Source organism: Leopardus geoffroyi, chromosome A2 (assembly GCF_018350155.1).
Source record: "Leopardus geoffroyi isolate Oge1 chromosome A2, O.geoffroyi_Oge1_pat1.0, whole genome shotgun sequence".
In the NCBI taxonomy this organism is placed as follows: domain Eukaryota; kingdom Metazoa; phylum Chordata; class Mammalia; order Carnivora; family Felidae; genus Leopardus; species Leopardus geoffroyi.
Window position 1 is genome coordinate 149,089,660 of NC_059331.1, and position 22,954 is coordinate 149,112,613.

Consider the following 22,954-nt stretch of genomic DNA (forward strand, 5'->3'; position numbering starts at 1 on the left):
TAATGAATGTGAATATAAACACAACACTGAGAATTATAGGCACAGTTTGCTAAAGATTCTTAGAAAGACTAATGGTTATAAAGAGAACTAAAAGTGTGAACAACTCCCACTCCAGAGGACCTTAAGAATCCTCCAGCCTCTTTCTCGTCTGTCTCCTCTTTTGCAACAGTGCAATGGCAGACCATTCTAGGATGGCTGCAGGCCCTCAGAAGTCTTCAAATTAGAAACTCTACTAATGAAACTATGGCTCTTGACTTTGGGGTCCTACGATGGAAATCAGGAAGGACTCAAAACTGTAGGAAACGGCACTGTGCAGGGCACAGCAGATCTCAGATGGTGTGCTGGGATAAGCTAGTGTTTCCTGAAAAAAAAGATTCCCTGGCTTGAGTATAATGCTGAAACATGGCATGCAGCATCCTCATCTTGGAAGCTCTGGATGTATATAAACTCTGACAAGGCCTACAGTAAAGAAATCTGTTCAGCTAGTTAAACTTAACATTCTTCAAAATTATTTGGCCGTGGAACCCAGCCCACTTCTTGACAAACACATTAATTTTGAAGAGTTCGCTAGTGCCTACTATGTGCCATGGTGATCAAAGGGGAAGTACTTCTGGTCTTCATGTAACTTACATATTTAATATTTATTTTCAAAGACAGCTATTGAAGGTAACCAGTTCACTGGGTCTTTATCTGAGCCTTTAACCTGATAGATCACTCCAACTCACTAAATTCCCCTCTAAATCCCATGATCTTTAGCTCTCTGAGACAAAAGTGGCAGCTACTCCTCACAAAACATCTCTGCTCTGGAAAATAATAGTCTGGCATAGTCTCCCTGGATCCGCTGTGGCAATTAAAAGCTCTGTACCAGATGCCAAAGGGTGGTTGTGCCATTTGTATTCGTCACTATACCTACATACACCGCCTGGCTCACCGGCGGGGTTTAACAAAGGTGTTTTTGAATCAACGGTAAATGACAAGGACTCCTTCTAGCCCCTGAAAATTCAGACTAAGAATGACCCAGATCAAAATCCTATCTTAGTCTCTGTGGCCAAATTGGATTTAGGTTCCCTTTATTGAATGCTGCCCTTACTGTGCCAACCTGCTTTATATGCCAAGTTCAGATGTGGGCACTTCTTTATTGATGATGTTATGAGCTAATATTATTTGCAAATGTTTTAATGACCAAATAGATCTTTCTAACTGGAGCTAATGTGTTGAAATGTAATCCCTTATAGAGGCACAGCTGGCTCATGGTCTGAACATAAAACTGGGATTCAAGAGCATTTCCTAACACCAGCCCTGCAATTTTCTTTTAAAAAAAAATTAATATTCGTGTATTTCAATTCCTCAGTCAGTGAAACAGGAAAATAAACATTGGCTGGTATAACTATGTGTAACTAAATGGAGTATGGTTGAAATTTATAAATAAACAAGATACCAAGGAACAAAACAATCACTAATTATGAAATTGGATGCAAAGAAGATTCAGAGGTCCAGCCCATTTTCAATCACATAAACCGGAAACACAAGATGACTTCCTGGCTGCAGGGTTCTCACCAATAGCAAGAAAAGATCCCAAAGAAAGGAAAAGGGGTATTCATTGTTTGACAAATAAAACAGCCTGGCTGAGCCTCCTCACACAAAACAGAAATCTTTAAAAGTGAAATTAATTTTCCCTGGATTTCCTAACACTTTCCTTCTTACCTTGTCTTTACACGTTCAAGTGGCATATCGTTTTAAAAAAACTGTTATGGTAAACAGAATTTAATTATTTTACGGTATGGTCTTTTACAAGGTAAAGGAAATGTGAGGAGTTGAGAAAGTACGCATCCCATATGGTTGGCGTCGTAGCACTTATGATCATTACAAGCACTCACAAAAAGGCAATACTGGGCTTTAAAGCTGAACTCTGTATTATCTCTTTCTCAGAGCCCTGGGGCTATCACTGCAAAGCACAGTGGTCCATTCTAAGCCCTGAATAGAGAAAAGGAAGAGATCATTAAATTATAATTTCCATGCACAATTGGTACAAGTATTTCCTACCAACAGGATTAATATGAAAGCAAGATCCCAGAATAAAGCTGCTCAGCAGAGAGGATGGCAGTTTAGTGTCTTGTAAATTTGATTTCACTGAAAGCCCTGACACATCATAATGGTGAAATCCTATTTACTGTAGCAAGCAGGATGGATAATGCTATTTAATACCTGGTGTACTGTGTGCCATCAGCTCATAGCTTTGTACTCCATGCTCTCATCTTACCTTCAGGTTAATACTTCTTGACAGCCTACATGGTAAATAGAGCCCCAAATTAAGTGCTGATCCTGTGATTTGCAAATCTTTCCTCTAAAGTTAGGCACAGAAAAACTGGCTCCAGTTAAAAGGATAATATTCACGGGATGCACTTTTAACAGACTCACCCCAGAAAAGAATGTAAGTCGCATAACCGTAAAGCCAGATTTAAAAAGCATTTCAAGGTTATCCAAATCACATTTCCCATTAGGAAATTCAGAGAGGTTAACAGAAAAGCCAAAGTGTTTGAAGGACTTGTTGAATAATGAACTAAGGATAAGACCCCCATACCCACTATCTTGCGTGGATCACTCCCTTCCCCCCAAGGAGAACAAAACAGAAGAAAAAAAACAAAAACAAAAACAAAAACCTCCATTCCTGCTTGCTGCTTTTGGAGTATTTGCAACAACAAGCTTCCTTTAGGGAGGTAGTTTAGAGTATAAAAGGGTTTGGTCCTTGAACCCACATTATAAAGAACTATGTCAATTATATTAGCAAAAGTTGTAATGATACTGACCCTTATTAATTTCTCTACCTAATAATTAAAACCTAAGTATATTTAGTTGAATTATCATTACTTGCTAATGAGAAAAAAAAGAGGAACTCAAGGTAAACCACTACTAAAACCTCTGTCGTGTGTGATGGCATTACAATTAAAAGAGTCACTCACTGGCTTCCACTGCCTTCAGTGTCCAACTCGTGGACCAGAGAACTCTGTTTCTGCAACGCTGGGTAACTTCAGACGACAGGGAATCTGTCCTGATTTCAAGATGAATGAGAAAGGCAGTACAACAATTCAGGGTGCCAAGGGAAAAATAGATCTCTAGGTTGACAAACGCAAACTAGTTAGTTATGTACCACAAAGTTGCACTTGCTTTTAACTATTGTGTTAAATTTGCTATGTCACACCGTATGGCCAAAGCAGCCCACACAATAAAATTTAGTATATATAAATGAGCTACCCATATGACCTAGAATGGGTAATGATGATTGTTTAGGGAGCATTTGAGGGTGAAACTACCAAAGAATTTTTTTATCCCATAAATTGACTTTATTAAATTATCTTCCTACCCAAAAAGAATGTTTATGTTTTAGTATTTCAGATGGCGCTGATCTCTGATTCTATATTAATCCCTTCAAAAGGCTGACCAAATTTCACTCAATGAAGTATTTTTATAATGACAGACTTCATCTGGTAATAAAAATACATAATAATTTCTTCCCATAAGGAGCACACTGGGCTGACAATAACCCGCTCTGTTGTCGTTTCTCTTTAATGTCATTGTTGGCATTATTCTCCCCCAAGCTTTGCACAAAGAAAACGAGAAACCGAGGTACTAATTGACAAAGAAGTCAAGCAATCAAAAAATCCAATTAATCATACAGATGAGCCCAACTCTTTATGATGCAATGGAAGATATGCCACCCACTATAAGTAAAAGGCTTTTAAAAATTGCTCATTTGATGTAAGTAAGCACGACCTTAGAATTTAATTAGTAACTCTCTCCACAGGTGACAAACTAGTGAAGTACTTTTCTTCTTAATGACAATTTATTTTTCACCATTCTCTTTGCATTGCTCTCTTTTGCCCAGCTTGTACAATTCCCTCTCCTTAATTGTATGGGATTGACTGCAGTGTGTATGCAAATAGCTGCTGAAATCCGGAGGAGCCTATAAACTGAGAGCAATACAGATCCCCCTACCCTGTTGCTCTGAACATTATAACTGTAGCTAACTAAGCCCTCTGATCTCCCTCAGCTCCTCAGCTCACCAGGGCTTTTATAGCTCTCTTCACACTGTGCCAAACCCCGCCATTCTTACGAGTGCCAGGAGCAAAGTGGATTCAGTAGAGCAAATCAATTCAAGTTCATAATTGAGAAGTTAGACATGCAAGACACACTAATCATCAAAGAACTCACATCTCCAAGATGTCCTGGGCAGAAGGGGGTCCTTCATGCTGGAAGATCTCTGGGGGAATCTGGACTCTGCCCTCTCATACTATGGCCTGGCCTTGCTTCTCGCTTCCCTCCCCACATAGGGGTAACAGACTACTGGAAAATACACATTTCCCTGAAGAACATGAAGACAAGCGATCCAGATTCTAATGAAATGGCCATCAAAGCGGCTTATCAACAGTAACAGAGTCTGTTTTCTTTCTAGAGATGGAATGAGATGACTCTCCTATAGCAACACAACGAACATACAGATGAATGGTTCAAAAACATTTTTAAACTGTTTGAATGACTATGAACTCCTTACTTTGAAGTACAAGGAGCACAACTAGATATTAAAATACCTCTTAGAGGTATCACGCTGTAATTGGTAGGTAATAGTACTGACTTTATGTATTTCCTTTTGGCCAAATGTCCCCGGGAAGTACCAAATCCTGGGGGGAAGATTCTGCATTTTGAATGCTTAACACCCTTGCAGTTTATAAGGCAGCATTAATCACATTTTAACATCAGGACCAAAAAGCACTGTATTAGAAGCCAAAAAGAATGAATTTACCACCCCAAGAACAACCAACCAGCAGGATTTAACTCATGAGTGTAGAACTAACAAATATTAAAGCTAATACTGGCTAATAGCTAAAAGGTAAGGTGTTGGACCTGCCCCAGATTGAGAAGCTTTGGCTGTATGTTCTTCAGCAAATTACTTGAAGCCTTAGGGCCTTCATCTAAACAACAGGATTGATAGCCTCATAGTGCTGTGTGTGTGAATAAAATGACATAGTCCATGCAATGGGTCTGGCACACGTAAATACTCGAAAAACATTATTCTGAGTTACTATAATGATGATGATGATGCTACAAATAGTATTAAGGCAGTCAAACTTAAATATGATTCTCAGAGGACAGATATATACTATTAATTTAAATGACTAATGAAGATGACCACTTACTTGGTGGATAGTTAAAAAGTATACATTAATTGCTTAGACATAATTTTATGGTATAAGCTTAGTAAATCTAGGATTCATTCACTCAACTCCTACGTGAGTTGTGGAACATACAGGGACAAGAAAATTACCTCTGCTCTGAAGGAATTTACAAGATAAAAACAGATAACTTACCACAGTTATCATGAATATGGCACCTTGAAGAGAGGTATATAAAACACTATGGAGAATTCCCTTACCAATTTGTTGAAAGCTTCCTAAAAACACTTAAGAACCTTCGCTTTGAAAGCTGCCCTAGGTTTCCTCTCATCAAATCACCAATCAGGAATCAATATTCTCCAAGTCTCTGGCATCAACAACCAGAGTTAGTGTTCAAGTCTCTTTCAATGACGTGACATACCTAAATGTGACCCCTTTCATGTTCTTTTCACATAGAAGTTCAATTCACAACTATATTCAATGTTGTTTGACAAAGCCAGCAACCTTTCCAATGAAATAAGGACTTGAAAGACTTTTCAAATGGCTTTGAGTTTCTTTCTCAATAGAGAGTTGCTGGTTTTGGAATACTGGTTCTAAGAAGGGTGAACTGGTGTCCAGTTAAATTATACTTATTCTGAGGCTCCTGGGTGGCTCAGGTGGTTAAGCGTCTGACTTGATTTCAGCTCAGGTCATGATCTCACAGTTCCTGGGATCGAGCCTGGCATCTGACTCTGCACTGACAGTGCAGGGCCTGCTTGAGATTCATTCTCTTTCTTTCTCTCTCTCTCTCTTTCTCTCTCTCTCTCTCTCTCTCCCTCTCCCTCTCTCTCTGCCCCCTGCTCAAAAAGTAAACATTTTTTAAAAATTCTTATTTTATTTTTTTACTTATTCCTCCCCATGAGTTAGTGGTAGGAGAAAGTTATCTCAGACTCCTAGTGAACTAACCACTATGGACATGCGCGAGGAAAAAGCTCCATTCACACCTGGGAATTATCTAATTGACAGAATTTATTGAAATAGATCAAAGAGGCAAGCTGTATTATAGAAGTAAATGTGCTCCTCATGCTCAGGGGGCTTGGGTTCATACTCTCAAAAGAAATTTGTATCAAGTCCATGAAAATGAACAGTTCAAGTAATAAGATGATGAGTCGTCAAAAAGTGATAATGTAGACAGTTATGGTGTTCACCTAGTTGACAGGTAGGTGGTAAAGTGATGTTAGGGGATCATTTTTGGAATGATTCTATGAAAGACTGGTCAATGTTCCCTCTTCAGTAATGATACACCACCTAGTATCTAGTCTATGGTTTCATCATCTCATTTGGTTAGAATAAAGACATGTGCTTAAACCACTTTTAAACCACAGGCAGTCTGGATTTCATACAGTAAGTTAGACGATTCTGCAAGTGATCATAATATCATAATCATTTTTCTGACATTATGCATTATTGGATTCAGTACTTTTATATCTTCTAACCTGAAGTGTATGGAGACCTTCTAATAGAAATGGTTAGACATTGCACTTTTCACTGTCATCCCAATACAAGGGGAACTCTTTTTACAGTCTTCTGCACTAAACCTAGAAAATGCTTCATCATTGGAGACCTAAATGTCTCTCAAATATTCCTGGAAGAAATCTAGTTGAATGAAATTAATGTAGGTACTTGAGGAATGGCAATAGTAAACAGGATTTTACAGAGATAGGAGAAGACAGCAGAAAGTTGAATAATACTAAAGTAATTTCATGACTTTTAGTATTTTGTACACAACGGAAAGTAAGTAGCTTTCTTTAATGGCAACAGCTTTTGCTAATCATTTTCCAGTTTTCAAAGAGCTTTTATATACATCATCTTATCTGGTTCCCTCAATAACTCACAAACGTGAACAAGTAACGAAGTATTATCCCCACTTCATTGATGAAGAACCAGAGACCCGAAGAATTAGGTGACTTGTCAAATAACAAGATGACAGCACCGTGCCTTCTGGCTCCTGGTCTAGTCTGGAGTTATTAGGTATTAACTAATAGTAATGTGATTATTCCACCCCAGGATTTTTCTAAGCTCACCAATACTTCCCAGTTTTCAGGTAAAATTCCTAAATAACTACTTTCCAGCCTTATCTTCAAAAAGAAAACATATGTATTTTTTTCCTATATAAGAAGATGCTGATCGCAATGATTTGACCCCACCGTACCATATCCATCTGATGTACCACTGCTTGTTCTAACCTGAGGCCAAAAACAACAGTTACACACTAAGCAGGTCAGTTTCACGCACGAAGAGCAAGAGCACCAAGAGGTACTTCACACTAATCACTGAATTATCTCCAGCAAATTGGTGGACTTATGAGAAATGGGTGAATATTTTTCAGTGCCTTTTCTTGTACCCAACAGTGATCAATGACAAATTCAAAAGGTACCTAGCACAGTAAAACCTGAAGGCAAAGACAACTGTCACAGGGTGGGGAAAAAGGAGATGCTACATAAATCACCTCAAAAATTACCACTGGTGCATTTTACCCTGCTAATAACATCGACTATCAAGTATGGTGCTCTGGAAATATGGAAGTAAAATAAGATCTACCACTGGCTGAGTAGGTATTCTATGCTGGATACTACAATAGGTGCTTTATGAGAATTAGCTCACCTAACAAATCAGTGAGATAAGTACTGTTACATCCTCATTTTACTGCTAAAGAAACTGAAATTCTAAGTAGCATGTCCCCAAAAACTCAGCAGGTAAATGTCTGCTCAGTGAATTCAATCCGAGCCATCTGACATCACAGGCTGTGCTCTGAACCAGGGTTCCGTAGACTATAACTCATGGGTCCAATCCAGCCTGCTATCTATTTTATATAGCCCTAAGAGTGGTTTTAGGTTTTTAAATGATTGGGGGTGGGCGCAATCAAAAAAAGAGTATTTCATGACATACAAAAGTTACATGAAATTCAAACTTCAGTGTCCATAGAGTGGAATACAATCACACTTGTTCAGCGACATACTGGCTATGGCTGCTGTCACACTGCAATGAACCGAGAGTGGGGTAGTCGTGACAGAAACCATTACATGGCCAGCAAAGCCTAAAATATTTCCTAACTGGCCCTTCTGAGAAAAATCTGCTGCCTCCTGCTGTAAGCCATTCCACTCTATGCTTATTTCACATCTCTACTTGGATGTCTTAACAAATACCCCAAACTTTAAGTATTTAAAATCAAAGTCCTGATTTTCTCCACCATCTACATGCAGGTCCATTTTTGGTTAGTCTTCCCCTATGGAAAATCCATCCCTCTAGGTATAAAAGCCATAGATCTAGAGTATCCTTGAGTTCTTTCACTCATGTTCAAAACCATCAGCAAACGTGACCAGCTTTGCCTGTGAAATATCCAACCCCATTTCATTCCCTCTACTGCTAGTGGCCTGGCCCAAGCCATCACTATCCCTTTTCTGAATTATTGCCATTACATCTTACTAGGTCTCTCTTGTATCAGTTCTTGCCCAAGACAGCAGCCAGAAGGCTCCCATACTCACAAACCCTCTAGCTTTTCAAACATGCCATGCATACCCCTACTTGGTGCTGGTTTGCTCCCCATTACTGCAGACCCACCTATGAGACAGGCCCTCCCTCTCCACGAGATCCCCACCAACACTCCTAGCCTCTGGGACTCCTTTTTTCTCTGCTTTATTGCTCATCCATATTATTGCAACCTGCCATTCAATAGATATATTGGATTCTAATTGAATTTAAGCTCCCTGAGGCAGAAGTTTAGTTCATTTTTTTTTTACTAGTATATCTCTGGCACTGGACCAGGGCCTGACACTTATTAGGTGCTTAAGAAGATAGCTGCTCAATGAATGAGGAAATGAACCCTGTGTGCAAGAAGCACTCAGATTAGTGACACACAGAGATGGGTGAACATACTTAACATGTAAATAATTGTACTGAATGGGGCTTAATAGTAGATTTCTTATTTTATCTACTTTCTTATTAAACACCTTTCTAAACAAATCAAATTTTAGAAGTCTCAATCAAAGGGAAGAGAAAGCTAGCTCTGTATGACCTATGTATGAAATTATTCTAGATAAATCTACTTTCCTGAACAAGGGCACTGATGAGGTACTCAAACTCCCATTCTTAAACCCACGGTCTCCTTCTGTTTTAGCCTTAATTCCCTCCTCTACATCTCTGTCAAACTCTGGGGCCATGTTGACTAGAGGTACTGCCTCAGCTACTCCACTTGACTCTTCTCCCCAAGTCCTACGTTTCAACTCCTGCCCGCCACTTTTTTTTTTTCCCCTCTAAATGTTTACCTATTTTTGAGAAAGAGCCAGAGATAGAGTGTGAGCGGGGAATGGGCTGAAAGGGAGACACAGAATCCGAAGCAGGCTCCAGGCTTTGAGCTGTCAGCATACAGCCCGATGTGGGGCCCGAACCCATGAACCGCGAGACCATGACCCAAGCCGAAGTGGAACACCCAACTGACTGAGCCACCCAGGCGCCCCATCCTGGCCACCACTCTGAAAAGAGATATTCATTTCTTAGCCACAAATGCAGGGAAACTGAGATTTCATAAAGACAATAATATCCCCTTAAAACACTACCATTTCTAAGAACCTACTCAACTTTGCACAATGTTTGAGAAAGACAAGAGTAGCACTCTACTATCTGACCTGGAGGCAGTGCAGTTTCTATACATTTAAGGAAAGGGGCGCCTGGGTGGCTCAGTCGGTTAAACAGCCGACTTCGGCTCAGGTCATGATCTCACGGTCCGTGAGTTCGAGCCCCGCGTCGGGCTCTGTGCTGACAGCTCAGAGCCTGGAGCCTGTTTCAGATTCTGTGTCACCCTCTCTCTGACCCTCCCCCATTCATGATCTGTCTCTCTCTGTCTCAAAAATAAATAAACGTTAAAAAAAATTTTTTTTTAAACACTTAAGAAAAAAAGATGAGGGTGTTTGCAGAGTGCTAAATGCCTCATTGAGCCAATGACATGACCACACCCAAGGCAATCAAAGAAGAAATGATATTTCCTGTGAGAATGATCTACCTGCTTGGCATCTTCACTTCCTGGCCACTTGTTAACTAGGAAAACAGTTATATTTGTAATTATTGATGTTTAAATAAATCATATGGGAAAGCTGCAGATGTGGTACGAGAAGAGAATCAATGACAAGAAATAGTCATACCCTCTCCTCCAGTCTAGCCAGCTGCTCTTTGTAGAATGCATCCTGCTTCTTTATCACTCGATCTTTCTCTTCCAGCTGCTTAGCCTAAAAAAAGAAATGAAGAATATACTATATCAAGAAAAAGCAGCAACAGCAAAGCAAAAGTCAAGTATAAATTACATTAGAAATAAGTACACAAAGCTGAAGATTTTTGCAATCTATTAGGTCTCTGCCACAGAACAATATTAATAAGATGATGATTGCTGTATTTAAATGTAAAGGAGTCTACATTGTATTTTTTTTTACTGTGACAGCTGTGTCCTACTTTGTCCAAAAGTATCAGAATACAGCAGACAATTTTATTTAACTTCTTTCGAAGAGTAATTTCAAAATAAATTTTTCTTAAATATTTTCTACAATAAAACTTAGATTTTATTCTGATCATAAGCTACATGGTTATTAACCTTTTTTCTTTTTTTTTTCTGAACAACAAAAATGCCTGTATGACATTTTCTACATAAATCTTATGTTTGAGAACGCTTAAATTACACACTGAAACCTGCACATAAATACATGTATTGGTCTATCTTCTTTCTTATGAAGCAACTGTCTTTGGAGGGAGGGGCAAAAACTACTGTAAATGTTTATTTGAATAACTGAAAATTAAAAGTAATAAATAAAAAATAGTGAAGGTAATTTTAAAACTTGGTCGTCCCATTTCTAATTTATAAGATTTTTTTTCAAAATTAAAAAAATGTAATAAAATATTTTTTGATACTTGAAAAAATAAAGATAGTTACTTGTGGATGTTTTTCAAGGTTAAGAAATGCATTTTTCAAACTGTTGTTTGTATCTTGATCATTACATTTTAAGTGATCTTTATCTCTGATAACAGATCTCCCTAAATCACCCCAAATGATAAAAGTTTTTAATATTTTTGTTCAGTAGAATGCTGAAAACACACTTGAATAGGAATTTTAAGATATTAAGCAAGTATGTATCCTGGCACACCCATCCTTGTGCCATGCAGCACATTATTTTGCAGGGCGATCAAGTGTCCCCTAGCTCAGCCTGGGTAAGGGTGACTTCCCCTAGAGGCTTAGATTCAGTGTACCCATTTTGCACATTTATAGGTCATTGCTTCACTACTTACCTTGTCTTCAATGTCCTGCAGCATGTTTAAAGCAAACAAACAACAGCTTTTTAACAATACAAGTAGTATTTTTTCCTAATGTCACAAAGAAATCTGATAGATAATATCTGAGATGCAAACCAAAGAAAGCAATGGGGGGAAAAAAATCAGAGGACTTGCTTAACTTGGAATGCATTTGAATGTCACTGTGCTGTTACAGTTTGAATAGAAGATTTCAATGAAAAGTTCCTGCTACTTGATAGCATATGAATAAATAAAAACAAACATTAAGATTGCGCCACAACATACTAATATGAAAGTACATAATCTATGGCTCCTTGTTGCAACATAGTAAAAAGCTGACTAGTCTGTCAGGAATATAAAAGAAAAGGTAAACAAGGAAAAGAATTTTTAACAAAGCTAAGTATGAAGAAAACACGCATGACTATATGACCTAAAAAGAAAAGATCTTCCTAAATTCAACACACACACACACACACACACACACACACACACACACACACACACACATTGAATACAGGAAATGTAGAAGAATGGATTTATGAGACCCACCATAAAAAAAAAAAAAAATCACTAAACCAAATGAATAAGCAAATGACAGAAAGAAGAAAAGAAATTTCAACATGTAACTGAGAGTTAAAGATAATACAACACAGAACACGTTTAAAAAGTACCTCCCCCCCCACCCGCCGCCGCAAACAAATGACCTACACTGGTAATTCACACACAAAAATACAAATAATAAACACATGGGGTAAAAATCAAAGCCTAAGAGAAATCAATGAAAATTAAAATAATGAAATACCATTATTCATTTACTGAACAGACAAAAATATAAAGTACTAATAAAAATGTCAAGGATACAGGAAAATAGGCTCTTCCAGACACTACTGATCAGAATGTAATCTGGTATAACCCCTTTTTAAATCAATTTGACAAAATCTAATGTTTTTAAAATATACATATTCACTGAGATCTAAACTCTGTTTTTAGGATTTAAGTAATTATGACAATATATGAAGATGTTCATGATAGAGTTGTATAGAACTGCAAAAAAGCAAAAAAAAAAAAAAAAAAAACCCACAACATTTTAATGGTTAAATAAAAATATCCTCAAAATATACTAAGTAAAAAAAGAAACAGATAATAAACAGAAAGGACAGTATAATCTCTTTTCTGGTAGGGAAGAAAAAAACTAGGATACTCAACAAAATGTCAACAAAACTTATATGGTAGGTTTATGAGTGGTTTCTAGTTATTCTTGCTTTTTTATATTTTCCAAATTAAAAAAAAAACATACTTTATAGTCAAAGGACATACGAGAGAATTGTCTGAGGTGAGAGAAGTACTCTTCTTGCTTGTGGTGGTGGTTACACAATTGCATGCGTTCGTCAAAACTCATAGAACTATATATCACAAAGAATGAATTTAACTACATAAATATTAGAAAGTGTACACAAATTAAGTACACTAAAACTTATGAAAATAGCTACATATAAACATATGGATGGATGGATGCATACATATGTCTTTACTATTATTCATCTGTTTATCACTTGGCTGATTTTATTCTAGATATTTAATCCCAGGAAATATTAAGAAAAGCACACAAGGATTTATACCTAAGAAAATACAGCCAACATTATTTAAAGCAACAAATAATTGGGAACGACAGAAGTTTGTGTAAATAAGATTTGGTCCAACACAAAGATATTGATTATAAAGATTTTGTCCAGCTATAATGACCAAACATGGAGAGCCACTAAAAATTAATGTTAATTTTCTTTAACTCAAAATTTTATGTGGGGGGAAAAAAGCAGGTCATAAAATAGCACATACGGGAAATTCCTAATTGTGGTTAAGGAAGGAACAGGGAAAGTTGAGCGCCTTGTTACACAGACTTGGAAAAAACTACCCATCTTAGTATGCTAAGATGTTAACAGTGAATATGATATGCATAGTGGGATATTTTTTATTTGGACTGTCCTATACTTTCCAAATTTCCTGTTACGAACAATTATTACTTCTGTGATCAGAAAAATGCTTCTCAAACATTAATATCACATACATGTATCCCTGACTAGGATATGGAAAAATATGATAGAGAAGCTCAAAGAGTGAGGTATTAAGTAATTATATTAACAACCAAATTGTTTTAACAACTTGAACGATTATTTATAGCATGGAAATTATTTTACCTACAAAATCCTTAATGTACTAGCACTTGATTCTCTCTCCCATTCAATTTTTGACAGTACCCACCATGGTTCTTAAAACACTTGCACTAAATGTTTCTTTTGTTCATGTATAGTGCACAGTGAGACTTTTTTAAAAAACACACACAAAAAAGTAATAGCTATTCCATTATGGTTATTCAGAAAACACTAAAGAATTCAATACTATAAATATATTGCTTGAACCTACTGAGGACCACATACACCAACAAATTTAATTTTGAGAAGCAACATAAAGGATGTATAGCAATATCCTCATTCACTTTTCTAAGATGTAATCTTTGAAAAAATTTAAAGCAACATGTGAAAAGGTCAGATATGCACACTAAAAAGGAACTACCTCCAAAGACCCGAAAACACCAAACTATAGTCAAACATCACAAATCTTTCCCTAGACAGCCAACAGAATCAATAGTTTGCGAGCCACTGGGGAGAACAACAAAGCAAGAAACATGGCTGCAACACCTGAACAGCACATTGCTTTGAAACAGTTAATGTGATGCTGGGAGGGAAAGTCACACAATATGAATCCTGAAACTCAAACAAGCCTAGAATACATTGACTAAGCTAATAGCTGCCAAGGATGGAGAATCACACTCAACTTACAAAAAAAAGCAGTAAACCAAGTGCAAGGAAATAAAACTTCTATGTATAACTCTCTAACAGAGAATCATTGTAAATGAACAAATAAAAACAAAGAGGATTGCAACATTATTACAGAATTATTTCTTAGAAAAAAAGGAATATAAAAAATTTCCCCTCATCTCGTTTGCTATTATTCCTCTCACTACAAGAAATGTACGCTGATTAGTTTTCAGATCCTGTTGGATTTGGGACAACATGATCAGAACTTGGGAAAACATGACAGAACTTAAGTGGATCATTATGGAAAACTAGAGCACCCCATATGCAAGAGAAACAAAGAAAATAAGGAAATCAAGGTTCCTTTAAGAAACCCAACACATAAATATTTCAATGTTTTAAACTCGGTGGTAGCTAGTTTCAAAATAAAGTACCCATATATTATCTTCCTTAAGACTTGATTCTTTTCAGAAAGGATTTGAAGGTACTATGACTAAGAATATAATAAGATCAACAGAAGTAAAAACTGGGATTTTGGATACAACATATTGTGGTGGTGGGAACTTTACCTTCCCCCGTACATTCCTAGGTAACTCTTCGTACCGAAAACTTTTGGGCATAGTAGTTGAGCCTTCTTAGGCCTGGTTGCTGCTGAGGACTGAGATGTGGCACAGGGTACGTGGCATTGAGAACCCAGTGACATCACAATCACTTAGCTCAGAGGTTGTACTTCTTCTTTGGACATCAAGGACAAGGCATGTTAAGGAAAGGTTTGGGACTAAGGGAAAGCTCGTATATTTTGAATGACAAAGTACTTGGAAACGCTAGTGTTCAATTTTAATTGCTCAAGGGAGAAAACAAAGCAGGTACCTGCTCAATTTGATACTAAGAAGCCAGAGATTACCAGGATTGAGAAAAGGCAACAACTGTAAATCAATGCACCCAGGATATCCCTATAATTATATTTCCTATCATTCTAAATCTTGTAACAAATCTGAAACACACATATAATGGATGGAGAAAGATTTAGTCTTTCACAATGATATGGATCATCTGTGGCATAGATCAATCTCCATCTATGTAATAACTCACATAGGCAAATAAGAGCAGAAAAAAGAGCTTTATTCCTCATCAAACCTACACAGAACACAAAATATATAGGAACCTAATAAAATTATATGCTGACATAAAACAAAGAGAGAACTGAAATATCCAACAGGGATGAACCTAAACCTGTAAGGTAATAATACATTTAGAAGCTATGGAACATGATCATTGAGAATATCAATTGGCCGTAACAAAATAATTAAAGTAGCCATGTGTTCAATTAGCTGAATACTAGACTTCCGTTATAAATGAGAAATTACATAGGGTTCACTGAGCTTTTATCAAGTGGCATTAATAAACAAAGAATTACACAAAGTGCTGTTTTCCGAACCACATTAGAAGATGACCTTCAAAAAGGGTAACTCATCTAGGTTAACTTGAGTGATGCCCAACCTATTATCAACTTTAGCACCTTTCAATGACTACTTAGAGGCACGAGCTATGACCAAACCCCAGCTTGAAATGTTAAACTACACTTATGTCCACTAACATAAATTGAATACGGACCAGGACTTCCAACAGACTCCTTAATCCTAAATCTGGAACTCAAATCCAGGCCCCAGGACTTGATCGGTCCATTTGTTTCTGTTTTGTCTTCCCCAGAAGAGTTTCAAGAACTCTGGTCTACATTTCAGCTTTTTCATGCTAAGGACATACTGGAAACAGCCTAATGAATAAGTCCTCTTCCACTTTTGGGCATATCTGCTTATTTTCTTCAAAATGCCGGCAAAGTGGCTTTTGAAATTAAAAAGTAAAGCCAACCATGAGTGAAGAGAGGACGTTATTAGGTACAGAAATTTAGAATAGAAAACAACCTAGTGTTGCTTGGCTTTAAATTCTTCCAGTTCTCTCCTAGTAGTTGTGCAGGACATGGTAGTTAACAAAAGAAGCAAAATTAAGTGCTAGATGAAGTCAGAAACAATTTTACAAGCTTTCTTCTACAGCTTTAGAGAGGAAAAATAATTTTTTACTTATACACTTCTCCATGTTTCTAGTTTCAGAACTTACTACCACTATGACATAGTAGGTAGTCCACCTGGTGGGGAGTCAGGAAATCCATATACCCATTCAACTCTGTTAAATCACGATGGCCACCTCAGGCCTCATCCATGTTCTAAAATCCTTCTCTAATATTACTTCCTTCATGTAGCTTTTCCCAAGTCATACCCACCTCCCCACCCCCTGCTGCCTCTGCTACTTTTGCACCTAATAAAACTTTCAGCAGGTCTCTTACGGCACCTGTTTGCCTTTTTTTTTTTTTTTTTTAAGATTTTACTTTTAAGTAATCTCTACACCCAATGTGGGGCTTGAACTCACAACCCCGAGATTAAGAGTCACATGTTCCACTGACTGAACTAGCCAGCTGCCCCTTATAGCCCCTGTTTTTTGAGTTTGTCTTGTATCATGTATGTTTACTTAGCCACTGTCCCTCTCTCAACTGTAAACCCTCCTCCCTGTCTAGGAAGAGATTTACTCCTCTCTGGATCTCTGGCTCAACTTAGGTCTGGAGCTTCCACAAAGGAAAACACTCAGGACATGGTAGCTCAAATGGAAAAAAAGTACACTGAGGTGAAGAGACTGGAGGAAGTAAGTAGACACCACTTCTGGGGAGCAATTCTGTCACAGCATCTGTGATTTACTTCAAGATGCGCAGTATGACATCATGTGTCTGTGTTCCTTAGGTTAAGCTCTGAACCAGGTGCTGCCAGTATGCTACTCAAGAACACACAACGGGAGCAGTCAGCAAGTATTCTTACTGGAAGTGCGAAATCGGAAGCTGAAAAAGTAGATAGAGGTGGGTACTACAAGGGCTTCACTCATGCATGCCTTGATCAGTAATGATGGTTTGCTAATTGGCACAATGACTGGTGCAAATGAGATTTTATTAGTGAAAGTGGTTCATTAACTAGCATGATGTCAGATATAAGTTCTTTTTAGTTCGTAAAATGAACGCTCAAAAAGATACAAGGGTTAGCTAATGGAAGGACACTCCTACATCTGCGGTGTGACCAGTTATCAGACAGTGAGAGCTTATGAGAACAGCACACAGCTCTAACTTTAAGGATGGTGCCTTAGGCTTAATCGCTTAACAGTCTTTTATCCAGGCATTGGTTGAAGACAGAGATTCTCACCTTTGGCATTACTGACATTTTGGGCCAGATCCTTCTTTGTAGTGGAGAGCTGCCCTACGCATCGCAGAATGTGTTTAGTAGCATACCTGGCTTCTATGGTGCCAACAGTACCACTCCAACTCTGAGCTGGGACAACCGAACATGTTTGCAGACATTGCCAAAACTGCCCCAGTTGAGAACCACTGGTTTAAGAGGATTGTTGGCTGCCTAAAGTCAACCATAAGCAGCCTAGTCTGCCCCAGGTAAACCTTGTCCTGAAAATAAAACAACTTAAAAGAATAGACAACTGGGACCACTGAGTTTTACTGAATGGCTTGTATCAATTATTGCTAATACATTTTTCTTCAATAAACACCTGTTTGTATTATAAAACTGAGGTGGAGACTTGCTCCCATTATAACATGGCAGGGTTGCACCACAAAGGTATAATGTATAAAAGCAACAAGAATGGCTCACATGCATGTAATGAATAATATCTCAGTGAGAAAGGAAACTGGGAATGTAATTTTTTATTTGTGAATTCTTTATTTCTGAAGTATGCAATTTATAAAATAAGTATGTAAGTTCTGTCTTTTCTATAGCTCCCTATATAAACAGAATCAACGCCCGTATAACCTAAAATTTTTGAATCCATGCAACTGATGTTCAGTTCAGGCAGAATGGATATCCAGTTGACATGAACTGGTACTAGTTGTTTAACATGTGTTCCGCTTGGGCAATGACAACACTAGACCTGATGTTAAATATTTTATAGATCATTCCTGAGAATAGGTATATAATGATTCCATTATAATTTACAACTTTCAATGTTACAAACCAACATGACAGTTCAACATGAAAAGTACTGAAATATACCACCTGCTCAGTTCAGTTCTGTATATTCCATGCTGGTCCCAAACACCCATTCGAAAAAAGAACATTCATCACGATACCCAGCACGTAAGAAACACTAACTAATGCTGAATCAAAAGTAAATGAACTGTTAGGATTTCAGAATTCTTAAATAAGCAGCTTTATCTTTTCTAATGACACTAGCTACCCCATGTTTACGAAAGACACAAGTGAATGCAAACATGCATCAAGTCTAAAAGACCACCTGAATCAAATTTGGCAACGGAATAGAAAACGATGTTCCAGAAGACCAAGTTCTATGAATAAATAAGAACCTCATGTCACAGAATCATTAGTAAGCTTAGAAACTTAAAGGATCAGAATGACCATCAAAAGAGGAAAAGGCAGTTTTTGAAAGGGACCATATTCAAGAAAACTACTCGGCTCAGAGCACGAAGGGGCTTTTATTATCAAATCCAGCTGCAGAATAGATGGGCATTATAAACCACTGAGTGTTACCATCGCATATAAGAGCAGCATGGTCTTAACTCCAGACCACATCTGACGGGGTCCAGAGTAGAAAGGAGCAAAGTGTAGTTCCACTACAATGTCTCGATCTCCTTGTTCCACATTGTGGGGAATAGTACTTCCATTTCCAGGCACTTAGGTATAATCCTGTTTTACCACGGAGATTAAAAACTCTCAGAAGCACTCTAGCACAGAGATGCTGCATGAGCCACACTATTTGTGCCAAGACACTTGGTGGCCCTGATCTGACACCTAAGTTGGACAACAACGTGGAAGCAATTACCGCCCAACTTCTGACTTCCTTTTCTTTGTATTAACTTGCGTTTGTTCAATTTACATTTAGATTCAATGCGTATATTACTGGGACCCATTGGCCGCGGTCAACCTCTCCTCTTATAACCTATTTCGAATTTGGAGCTGGAAACAAACTCCAGAGACTACCCAGCTCCTTTTATAGGAAGCAAGCCGACTCCAAGTTCCTTGTTGACGGAGGGAATTCCCAAGGTCTGGGAGCGAGTTGGCTCTGGGACCCTTGCTCTTGATAGCAGACATCACTCACTGACTGGATTTCTTTTCATTTTGGCTCGACATGAAGGGAAGACAATGTAAAAGTGACTAGTCAACGATTTGTAGTTATTTTCAACCCTACCCAACATAAAGAGATTTTTAAAATTTGCTGTGAGGCTAATGCAGAATATTCTAAACATGTCTTCAAAACCACCGATATGCCATGTCAGCTCAGGCCCACTGGGATGCAGACGCGGAGGCAGATCAGAAGTAGGAGGGATGTACTGGGGGGGAAGGATAAAGGAGAGAGGGAGCAGGAGTGGCAGAGTGAGCCTCTGACTATGCTGTAGGTCTGATACCTGTGGTGCGAGGTGAGGTTGGAAGGAGACAACCGCGTAGCTCTCAGAAAAGCTCCGAAAAGGCCAGGACAAAGAGGAGCCCCAGGGCGAAGACTGACCATTAGAGGAATGCTGTGTCAGGCAAGATGGCGCAGCTCCAGAGCCTCTGCCCTGTACTATCAGCCAGGCAGGGGCATGGCCTGGGGACGAACGCCTGCGGTGGGTTCCAGACTTGCAGCAGCTTGAGGCTTACGGCCAAGTGCACCCTTGGCAGCACATTCTCTCCAAGAGTGAGAGCCGAAAGGCACACCCCCATGGCTGCCACATAACCTGATTTGCAAATGACAAAAACCAACTCTGAGCAGATCTTAAACTTCAGCTTCCAGTTCGAAATAAACCAGCCACCACAAGTGAGTTCATATCTGTTTGTACGTATCAGTTCCTTGGGAACTGCCCCAGTTATGCAGGCCAGGCTGCATATTTCCAATTGGACCTAAGGAATACAACTTGATCCAGAAGTCCTGTGTAGCAAGAAAAGCAACAAAACAGTCATCAGACAATTAAAGTTTCAATTCCAGTTTGGCTGCTATCTCATGATCCTGGTAATAAGTTCCTTAACCTCTTGGGGCCTGTTTCCTTTCCTTTAAATTAAGGGGACAGTCTAAATAATACCTAAGATCCCTCTAACATTCACGTTTTATGCATTACATCTACCACAACAATTCTGCTGTTATTCAATTTGAATCTACTCTCCAGCTAGGCCAGAGGAAATTCACTGAATGCGTATGTTTTGCTGCCCAATTGTTAGGATGCTACAAGTACACATTAAACAACATTTGGAGTGTGTATGTGACACCTGGTTGCCAGGGGCAGACGCTGCATGGCAGCCGTGACGCTCCCTCTCTGCCTGACGTGGCACTGGTGGTGGGTGTCCAGTTACTGGAGAAGTGATGTGGCCTTTCCCGGCTCTCAGGCTCTCAGCAATAGTCACAGGCCTGCTTCTTGAACCTAATGCTACCTGTCAGATTCAAACAGGTAAGACTGACTATAAAATGGGCCGCTTTCTAAAACAAATTCAGCTCACTGCTGCTAACCAAATCACACTGGCTCTCATTTTCTACCAAAAAAAAAAAAAAAAAAAAATGACTAAGTGCAGAAAATAACTGGGCATCCTTCTCTCATTTATAATGCTTTAAACAGGATGGCACGGTGGAATTACGTCACAGGCACATTTAATTTATGCAAATACAAAACTAGTCCCTGAAGGAGGGGACAGAGGAATTTTTTTTTTTTAACATTTATTTATTTTTGAGACAGAGAGAGACAGAGCATGAATGGGGGAGGGTCAGAGAGAGAGGGAAACACAGAATCTGAAACAGGCTCCAGGCTCGGAGCCATCAGCACAGAGCCTGATGCGGGGCTTGAACTCACAAACCACGAGGCCATGACCTGAGCCGAAGTCGGATGCTTAACCGACTGAGCCACCCAGGTGCCCCTGGACAGAGGAATTTTAAGTAACGCAAAGGATTCTACTACCCCATCGGGAAGCCTGGGACAGACGGCCTGCCGCACTCTTGGCCTCCCTCATTTCCTGCCCAATGAATGGAATTCTAGTGCTTCAAGATAATAGAGTTTCCATTCATAAATCCTTAAATAAAAACCAACATTTTATCTAGTGCTCAACTAAAGAAACATAGTGACTCAATAACAGAAGAAAAATAGCATGGCTGGGCTCTTAAGAATAAATTTGAACAAAAGAAATCTTTGCTTCATACACGGGTTTTGTTTCTGGGCTTGAGGTTTCTTTGTTTTTGTTTTTAGTCTTACTGAGATGTAATTGACATATAAAATTCTCATGCTGATTTTAACACTAAACCCTTAAGATGTGACTCCACTGTATTCCCAGAAAAACTGGAATTGGGAAAGTATTACAAGGATAAAAATTATTTTTAAAACTTTCCTCAGCAATGGCCACTGGTAATGAAACTATGAAGGGGTACCTGGCCCTCTGTACAAGGCCTCCAGCTTACCTGACCAAGGAAAAGCGGTTAAGATATGAGACCATGGGAACAACAAATGATAAACTCAAGCTTCAACAAAGCAAAAATGGAAAGAAGTCTTAGAGAGGAGGAATGGAAAGAAGAGAATGCACCCAAACCATAAATCATCCAAACAGAAAGCAAGAGAGCAGACCAGATAGAATGTAAATAAGCCACTTCTATTCCTGGATCAAGCTGGTTGAAGAAGGATGAGAAGGCAGCCATTATCTGCCCATGGTGGAACCACACTGAATCACACCTCTTCTCATTCTCTGAGCTCGGCTAGCTTAGATTTAGCATTGTTCTCATCCCTGTTTACACACTGGTGTGGAAACCCCATAATGATACAGAGATTCTCAAATTCCAGAATCCCTTGGTACACTAAGGGGAGGGAGGGGTGCTTTTCATCCAAGGTTTGCTGAATAAGGAACTCAGGAATGGACATAACCAAAATGTCCACTTACAATTCTTAACATCCTTTATCACTTTTTAAGACCTAAAACTACATAATCATGTTAGAAAGCCTCACTCCACAGCAATATGAAGTAAAGAGTACAGTTTTATACCCCCCCCTTTTTTCAATAGTTAAGGAAACGGTTCCAGACAAGAGACTTGCCTGAAATATACAGCTGGAAGAACTGTCTCGTGAAAACAGAATTTCTAACTCTCCCTACTACTACAGCTCACCAGGCAGACACTTCTATAGGTTTGGATCCAAGAATGAAAAGCAACTTTTTTGATTTTGACTTGGTTTTGCCTGCTGGGAAGTCAGAATATTATTAACCATTTGACATGATATCCTGCCTGCCTCATAGTTATGGCCATCTTATTATATGTTATCTTTCTGGCTTAAAAATCATCCTCCTGTGAGTATGATTTTCATTCATCCATCATTTGATCAGATGCCAGAAAGCCCCTAGCAACTGTTCTGACTGAGGAGCTAAGTGATAAGATCCCAGCCCCAAAGAAAGTGACCCCCACCCTCAAGTCTCTTAAACCAAGTGCACGTACAATGCAAGTAAAAAGATGATCTTAATGACATAGCATGAGTGACACGTGATGCCATATTTATCAGCTATCAAAAACACTCAGACAAAAAGAGAAAGGATCATATACATTTGAAGCAGGAATGTGCCTTAGAAACCAAGGTCTTCAGATGTTAAAGAACTAATTCTGGGA

General features: G+C 38.6%; 1 protein-coding gene across 2 annotated transcripts in view; it reads right to left on the bottom strand.

The window, feature by feature from the left end:
* Window positions 1–22,954, bottom strand: part of CHCHD3 (coiled-coil-helix-coiled-coil-helix domain containing 3) — a 280,779-nt gene that overhangs the window by 88,352 nt on the left and 169,473 nt on the right. Inside the window, exons 5-6 of one of the 2 annotated variants that reach the window (XM_045495677.1) lie at window positions 11,478–11,492; window positions 10,346–10,429 (exon numbers count right to left, since the gene is read on the bottom strand). In XM_045495677.1, coding sequence (XP_045351633.1) covers window positions 10,346–10,429; window positions 11,478–11,492 — 99 coding nt within the window. The remainder of the gene's footprint in view (window positions 1–10,345; window positions 10,430–11,477; window positions 11,493–22,954) is intronic. The other variant, XM_045495678.1, reaches the window with a different exon arrangement.